General features: G+C 35.0%; 1 protein-coding gene across 1 annotated transcript; it reads left to right on the top strand.

Annotated features, from left to right (window-relative positions):
• The first annotated feature begins 803 nt into the window (after positions 1-803).
• Positions 804-3,814, top strand: LOC113722361 (GDSL esterase/lipase At1g29670-like). Its single transcript, XM_027245718.2, has 5 exons — positions 804-1,099; positions 1,236-1,360; positions 1,888-2,133; positions 2,560-2,800; positions 3,363-3,814. Exons 1-5 carry the CDS (start codon positions 856-858, stop codon positions 3,578-3,580), a joined length of 1,074 nt encoding a protein of 357 aa, XP_027101519.1. The 5' UTR covers positions 804-855; the 3' UTR covers positions 3,581-3,814.
• The last annotated feature ends 4,573 nt before the right edge of the window (positions 3,815-8,387 follow it).

The raw sequence follows: 8,387 nt of genomic DNA, 5'->3' as shown, positions 1-8,387 counted from the left end.
ATCCAAATAAGAGGGGGGAGGGAGGAGAGAAGAAAGAGATAGCCAGATTGTATTGATCACATAAGGGAAGAAGAAACGGGGAGAGGCTGAAGGCTAGATGAGGAGAGGGGAGGTAGAGAGGGAAGGTTGGGTCTAGGAGGTAAGATACTAACAGAAACAACTTAAAAAGTCAAAATTTCATTGTGTACGGAGAAATATCACATACCTTTGACTTTCTGAAATAATATTTCATCTGGCTTCATAACTACAAGTTAAGCCCATAACCTCCTTTCTCATTTCATATAGGGATGCAAACGAGCCGAACTCGAGTTAATTTTGTGAAACTCGATCTCGAGGTCGAGCTCGACGAGCTCAAAATATCAAACTCGAGCTCGAGTCAAATTCGAGTCGAACTCGAGCTTAAAAAATAAAAAAATAATTATAATTATTTTATTTTTTAAAAAATAAAAAATAAATATTTATTTTTAAAAATAAATAAAATAATAATTTTTTAACAAATAATAAAATATTAGGGATATATATGTAATTTTACTATCAAATAAAAAATAAAAAATAAATATATAATTGAGCTCGTGAGCCGCTCGCGAGCCAACAAGCTTAATGTTTTTGAGCTCGAGCTCGAGATCGAGATCGACTTAATTGGCTCGAGCTCGACTCGAACTCGATATTGACGAGCTCGAGTCAAGCTCGTATTCGAGCCACTCGCGACCGGCTCGCGAGCGGCTCGATTCGCGAAACACCCCTAATTCCATACACTATAAATTGTTCCTCCTTTGCGAAAGGCAACAACCAAACTTAAGGAAAGAAACCTGTAGTACACTTTGTCATTCATTCCGTAATTATTTCTTATTCAAAATGGGTTTTTTGTTTAATATATGGATTTTTGTGTTCATGGGATTGGTCAGGTTTGACATGCAGTTTGTTCTTGGTGCACCTCAAGTGCCATGTTACTTTAGTTTTGGTGATTCTATAGCTGATAATGGCAATAACAATAACCTCCCAACAATAGCAAAGGCAAATTATCCACCTTATGGGATTGATTTTCCTGACGGCTCAACAGGAAGATACACCAACGGTCGAAACATTCCTGACTTTATTGGTAATTATATTTTTGAAGGACCAAATTAAACCTTCATATTTTCTTTGTCAATTTAGCTTATGGTGCAGAAAAGCACAATCCATTTTTGTTTTTTGTTTTTTTGCCATGATCATCTTTTTGGTGAATTTTCTTGCAGCTCAGCTCCTCGGATTTGATAATTTTATCCCCCCATACGCAACTGCAAGAGGACAGGACATTATCAAAGGTGTAAATTATGGTTCTGGTGGAGCTGGAATTCGCGATGAGACAAGTTTTCAGCAGGTAATTTCGTCAAATTGTTGCATACAATTCTTACCAGTTTGCTCATGTCCATAAGTCCCTACCGGCTGGCTATACTAATTTACTCATATCGAAATTGTTGTGGCTATGTGCTAATATATATAGGTTAATTCTAGCAGATTTGAAGAATCTCATTGAATTCCTAACGTTTGAAATTCTAAAAAAAAAAAAAAAAAATCATGACATGAAGTCAATTAATTGATTTTCCATCTTGTGAAACCATACTCAACTTTAGCAGTTTAAAGCAAAAGAATAAGAACTTTTGCGCCTCGCGCCCACACATACACATACATATATATATATATATAGTAAGCGGGAGGTTTCGAATTTGAAACTTCTCACTCGTACTCTTTCTCTCCTCTATTGCTCAAGCCATCCCTCTGCCATAATAATTTGATTATGCAAGTTTTCGGTATGTTGTCCTTCATCTAAATATTGTCTCCCTCGGATTAATTTCTTATGTTTGATAATTAAGCGTGGACAACTTAATGACTCAATTAATTTCACAGGGTGCTCGTATCAGCTTTAACCAACAGCTGCAGAATCATGGTAGAACAATTTCACGTATTAGTCTCTTACACGGAGGTCCGACTTCTGCAAAAGATTATCTAAGCAAATGCTTGTATACTGTTCTGATTGGAAGCAATGATTACCTCAACAATTACTTCCTGCCACAAATTTATTCAACAAGTAGGACCTATACCCCAGATCAATATGCTGAAGTTTTGATTCGACAATTTTCTCAACAACTAAAGGTCGGTGCTATAATTACATAATTACATATATTTTGTTCTCCCTCATCATAGACTTTTCTTTATTTAACATTTCTATATCATACTAATTTCCATAACAACAAAGCATTAATATTCTTTTATGTACTGCAGTGCAACAAATACACACCGCATGGCCTAAGAACATCTGATAAACAGGGTCTAATTGACCATTTGCTGATCAGTTTTGTACTATTTTGAAATGCATATTTGTTACACTTTAATTGAGTGCATGATGCTTCTTAACCAACTCGAACAAGCATTAAGTTATCTACCATACTATCTTTTCTTTTCATGCCAATATTATATTAATTTCATTGTAAAAATTCTCTCCCTCCTCTTCTATTTTAACGTGTGAAATATTTGCAAAGAAAAACTAGGACAACTGACTTGTTAATCTTCTTATTCTAGACTTTGTACAATTATGGAGCTAGAAAAATTGCACTGTTTGGATTGGGCGCCCTTGGTTGTATTCCTGCAGTGATAGATAGTTCCGGGGGGACTACGTGCGTGGATTCAGTCAATGCCGCAGTTCAAATATTTAATGGCAGACTTAAACCACTTGTAGATGACCTTAATTCACAATTAGTGGGCGCAAAGTTCATCTATTTAAATACTAGCAGCATTCAGTCAGGAGATCCAACAAGTCTTGGTAAGGACTGTTTCTATTTACACCTAGGATTTTCATGGGTTAATTATCCTTGAAAATCGTCTAATTACTTTCCGAAAGCATCTTTTCTTGGTCCTTTAACTTTCTAATTGTGAATTGTTAGTACACAGAAAAAAATTCTTGTGAGATGAAAAAGAGAAGTCATTTTATGCCGCTTGAAATTCAAAATTAAGGCCCTTTGTCTTCTATGGTTTTGCAAACAAAATATTGATTGGAATTCCCCCTTTTGGACTAGTGGATTCTATATACCATTTTCAGCTACATACATTCTATCAAAGAAAAGCAATATCAAAATTTTACCACTAAACTCGAGTAGTCGATGTACTGGTTAGATTCTAAGGAGAGAAAGATGAACCTAATTTAAGAATTTTGGAGGTATTTTTTGGACTTGTTTTAGTCAATAATACCACAAGTACTTTATTTCCAAAAATTCTACAATTTTCTACTTTGTATTAAGAATTTTTTTTAAAAAAAAATTGTAACAACTAACGACGTACAAAACCTGTTGAAAATTATAGTAACACTTTTCTCTTCTATATATAAGGCATACAATTTTTCACTGAACCCTGCTGCCAAGTTGATTCATCAACTGGACTCTGCATTTCTGGAAGTACCCCGTGCTGCAATAGGACCCAGTACGCGTTTTATGATGCCATACATCCTACCGAGACTGTGTATCAAGCTTACTCGGTCAGAGCCTTTTATTCAGTACTGCCCTCGGATGCTTATCCAATGGACATTCGCCACCTTGCTCAACTGTGATGAAGTTTTCAAGTAATTTGATCATGTAACTCATATCATATCTCGTTTCAAACTTATTCAGGGTACAAGTGCCTTGTGTGTTTTTTTTTTTTTTTTTTTTCATTCAATGCAAAGAAATAATGGTGTCTGGAATCTGGCGGCGGCGAGACAAAGCTGAGTTTGCCCTCGCTAGAGGCAGGCACATATGCAAAATGCTAGTATGAATTATTTGTACTTTGTTAGTTTCTGTTTGGACACTCGATTAAATTTGAATAAAAAGAAAAGAGTAATTATTTAAGATATTCTTTTATGGGTTTGGGGTCTCATAAGTTTCAGTTCAAACTAGTTATGTAAATCTAATAACATTTGGTGTGAACTCGTATCATTTTGATATAATCATGAATTTTTGTATAAGCTTAGTTAAATAAGTTATAAACTCAAGTTTTATACTAAAATTGTACCAAGATGTTGTAAGAATTATATAATGGGTTTGAAATCGATAACAACTCAATTTGTGAGACTTCAACTCTATATGTGCAAATTGGGTTGCAAGATATTGCCATCAGCAAAATATAAACTATTACCAAACAACAGCAAGTCCACAAACACTTATCAGCTGTGCTCAAGGCGCCCTTCACGTTTATTTGTAAAAGATTGAGGTTACTTCTGGATCATGCCCAAGAGGCGAATCAACAAGGCATTCGTGACAAAAGACCTATTGTAATTCAAATTTGCAAGCAAATATAGAGTGTTATTTCTTTAAATTATCACCGAGTTTCTGAACATCAAATTTGACATACTTTACATTTTACGAGGGGTTAAAAGTAATGACACATTTTGTAATATCGTAAAGGCTGCTTAAGTAGTCCGTTCGTATCAAAGAAATTGGTTTCTCCACCACAGTGGGGTAATACAAATGTATGAAGTAACCCCATATCCTTCTTTCGTTTACCCATTGCCTAGATCGAAGATTATTCTCATTTCTTAGTGAACTCAACATTTTTCTTCTTATGTTACCTATCTTCCAATTCATTGTTATAACAAATCCTTGAAGAAACTATGAACCAATCTGATATTTGGCCAAACCGTTCGTGAAAACCAACTAAGAGGAGGGAGGAAGGAGAGAAGAAAGAGGTAGCTAGATTGGAGCCCAGGTAGATGAGGAAAGGGGAGGTAGAGGGGGAAGGCAGGGTCTAGGAGGTGAGGGACACTAACAGAAGTACCTCAAGTGCCGTGTTACATTAATTTTGGTGATTCTCTAGTTGATAATGGCAATAACAATAACCTCCTAACAACAGCCAAGGCAAATTACCCACCTTATGGGGTTGATTTTCCTGATGGCGCAACTGGAAGATACACCAATTAATGGTCGGAATATTTTCCTCCATTAATGTTTTCCTTCTTTTTTTGTTTTCTCCATCAATGTTTTATAAATTCACGTCTTCCCAAATCTTTAATTGTCTGGTCCACTCGGTTCAAGTAAGATAAGTTTGGGGGAAAATGTTTACAGCGTATCTGCCTAAATATAACTTGTGGAAGTGATAACGCTACTATTAGCCACTGTACAGCCACCCCTAGACACCAATTTGCAATCAGATGTTCGTGTCAAAAAATTGGATGCATGCTATTCTAGTTTCTTGAAGGTTAATTCCTTTTTTGTGAGTATCAAAGTCAAATTACGGGTATTCTAGGTTACTTAACAAATGCATTTAAGAAAAAACTAATACAGTATTCTTCATATGGTCAAACCGGACTCATGGTAGTAGGTACAATTGAGATTTCCGTATTTCTATTGAGTTTGATGATTTGATGGTTTAGTAATTTAGATTTTTTCCTGCAATGCCCTCATTATAAATTTGAATCGCTCTATTATATTCCGAACATGAGTGCACTCTTTAAATTATTATTGGGGGGTGGTTTTTTTTTTAGGTAGTTTGGACCTTGAGGTCTTGTTTTAGAAACACAATTTCTTATGGAAAAAAAGTTCTAGGATCTCTTTCATAAATAAAATTTAGTTGAAATAAATTTCCTTGCATCATATAAGTGTCTGACTTTTATCCCCATCAGTATACACAGGTGCAGCTATATCCATCATGTACTCAACAGCGCAAAAACAAAAGAGAAGATGTATATTTTTGCCTGAAGAGAAAGGAAGATTGAACAATATAACGGGCTGAGGCTGATCCACGTAGAGCACCATTAATAGACCGTTGGCATAGGTGGCATCAAGGGCTTTGGTAATTGCCACGGAGAACTGTACCGTACAGTACAGACAATAGCATAATAAATGTAAATACCAACACAATAACATCTAAAATTACAATAAATTTTTTGGTACATTTTGTTATGTTGCATTTTGTTATGTTGTTAATTTTTTTTCTTTTTAATATTTATTGATGTAGCGTGTACACTTATTATGTTACAGCCTATTCTGCATGGTACAGCTTTCATCAGTAATTATACAAACCCTTGATCTATTAATTAGATCAAGCCTAACAAATTACAAAAGTTTTTAAATGATTATTTAGCTGTTAGTTATCTTGATGAGAATGGACAAATTAACGAAAATTGATTTTCGTGCCTCAATCAATTTCTCAGGGTCGTGCTGAAGTCAGCTTTGAGGAGCAGCTATGGGATCATGGTGAAACAATTATTATAAGCCTTGGATTGTTAATTGGAAATCAGACAGCAACAGAGTATCTAGAAAAATGCTTGCATACTGTTCGCATTGGTCGCAACGATTTCCTCAACGGCTACTTCCCTGCCACTGAGCCAATAAGTAGGATCTATGAGGAAGATGAATCTGCGGATCGCTCGATTCACCGATTATCTCGAGGTTGGTACTAGAACTGCAGTTGTTCTGTCCTCCCTCAATTCTTTTCTTTAGCAAAAATATGTTGTTAATAATACTAATTTACACAGTTACCAAGCGTTGCAACCCTCAAGATAAAATGGCTGCTGGCTGCACGATTTATTATTCACCTCTTGGTTTGCCTTTTGTGAAGGGCTGAAACTGTCCCTTCTGTCATGAGCTTAAACGGCTTTTTTTGGATGATTCATACACATCGACTTGCGTAGGATCTTAATTAATAATAAAATGATTGAGGAGCCAAAACGTGTAAAGATAATAGTTTGAGGGCCGATTAGATGATTTAACCTTTTAGAGGTCAGTTCAATGGGTAAAAACTATAAGATGCGAATTGTCGGTTTGTTTTGGCACAGACTGTAGTGGAATTAAAAAGAAAAAACATAAACAACTTAAAAGTCAAAAATTTTGTATCCCATAACTTCCTTGGAAATAAATAGAGCCCATAATAATAAATAATGGCCATTCCTTGACTTTGCACTGCATTGAAAAAAGAAAAAAAATTATAGCCCACCTACATTCCTTGAATTCCTGAGAATGTTATAAATCGAAACCATAACCTGCATTCCCTCCATCCTCCTATAAGTTAATTCTTTCCTTGTTTGGGAGGAAAGAACTTGAGAAACGTCTATCAGCACTTACGTATTTTCTTACCTTTTTGGGGTTCCATGTCTTTTATGGCTAATACATGGCTTGTAGCGTCCATAATATTGGTCATTTTCTACCTACAGCCAATATTAGCTGCACAAGAAGCGCCATGTTACATTAGCTTTGGTGACTTTCTAGTTGACAACGGCAATAACAATAACCTAAATGCAATGTCGAAGGCCAATTGATTTCCGTATGGAATTGACAGTATGAATGAAGTTGAAATTGAGGAGGGATCACTTAAAACTAACCTAAGTGTATACACCTATCCTTCTCACTGTACATACGAGTGTATGTCCATAGTCATAGACTAATAATGAGTTGAAGGAGGGACCATTTAAAATTTTAGTTAAATTTAATTTTAGACCCTTAAATTGTAGATGTATTCTTACTTTAGCTCTCATTAAATCTTAATTTTGGACATTTTAACTCATACAGAATGAAATCCATCCACTTTGATTTTAAGCTTCAATTTTGGACAATTTGCACCCTCTAAACTACGCAATCTATTCACTTTATATCTTAAACTTTGAATATCACTTGTATGAAATCTATTCACTTTATACCTTAATTTTTGACAATTTTAAAGATTAATTTCACATTTGAAGGGATAAAGTATCTAGAATTAAAGTGGGATAAAATTCATGCCTTAGATTGTAAAGTATCTAAGATTAATGCTTAAGTACTAGTAAAATGGAAATGCGTCTGCAAATTAAGGGTCCAAAGTACAATTTCAACCCTTAAACTTTTCTTGATCACTTTTAGTGTGGGAGCAAATATTGCAAGAGAGGAAATTCTTAGCCTAATATTAAGGCTTTGATCTTAATATTTGGGCTCTCATCTTTCTCACGTTAGTCAACACACAGTATGATTCTATGTGATGACTACTTTCCATGTAGTATGTGACTATGTGCAGGTATTCGCCAATTGTATGATACAGCAGTTGAGATGATAATTGCACATAGAATAGTGATTGGACAGCAAGCAGGGCTGAACTTTTTATTCATACCTTCTTTTCTGAAACAAGCGTTGTTAACAATGTAATATTGTTGGAGTTGAAAAACTAATTATTTAAAAAACAGGTGGTCATAAAAATATGATAAAGCCACAAACAAATCAACAACACTGCCGAATATCTTGTTGAGTCTTATAAGTTATTCCAACAATTTTATATTCTATAAAACTTAAAAATCGTAGCAAAGTATATTGGATCACTTGAGACCATCTTTAAGATGTTAACAATCAGGAATTTTGTCAACTTTGAACTTTTGATCGATTGAGTGCCTTGACACACTTCCTTTTTTGTTCGCTCAG

The sequence above is a fragment of the Coffea arabica genome, chromosome 2c, assembly GCF_036785885.1.
Source record: "Coffea arabica cultivar ET-39 chromosome 2c, Coffea Arabica ET-39 HiFi, whole genome shotgun sequence".
NCBI classification, from domain to species: domain Eukaryota; kingdom Viridiplantae; phylum Streptophyta; class Magnoliopsida; order Gentianales; family Rubiaceae; genus Coffea; species Coffea arabica.
Note: the sequence above shows the minus strand (reverse complement) of the source record. Positions and strands in the feature narration are given on the sequence as shown.

What these genes read in the sequence shown, in the direction of transcription:
- LOC113722361 (XM_027245718.2), top strand. Translation starts at nt 856, where the DNA reads ATGGGTTTTTTGTTTAATATATGGATTTTTGTGTTCATGGGATTGGTC. An exon ending in ATGAGACAAGTTTTCAGCAG is followed by an intron (nt 1,361 to 1,887) that starts GTAATTTCGTCA and finishes TTAATTTCACAG; the next exon opens with GGTGCTCGTATCAGCTTTAA. An exon ending in AATTTTCTCAACAACTAAAG is followed by an intron (nt 2,134 to 2,559) that starts GTCGGTGCTATA and finishes TTCTTATTCTAG; the next exon opens with ACTTTGTACAATTATGGAGC.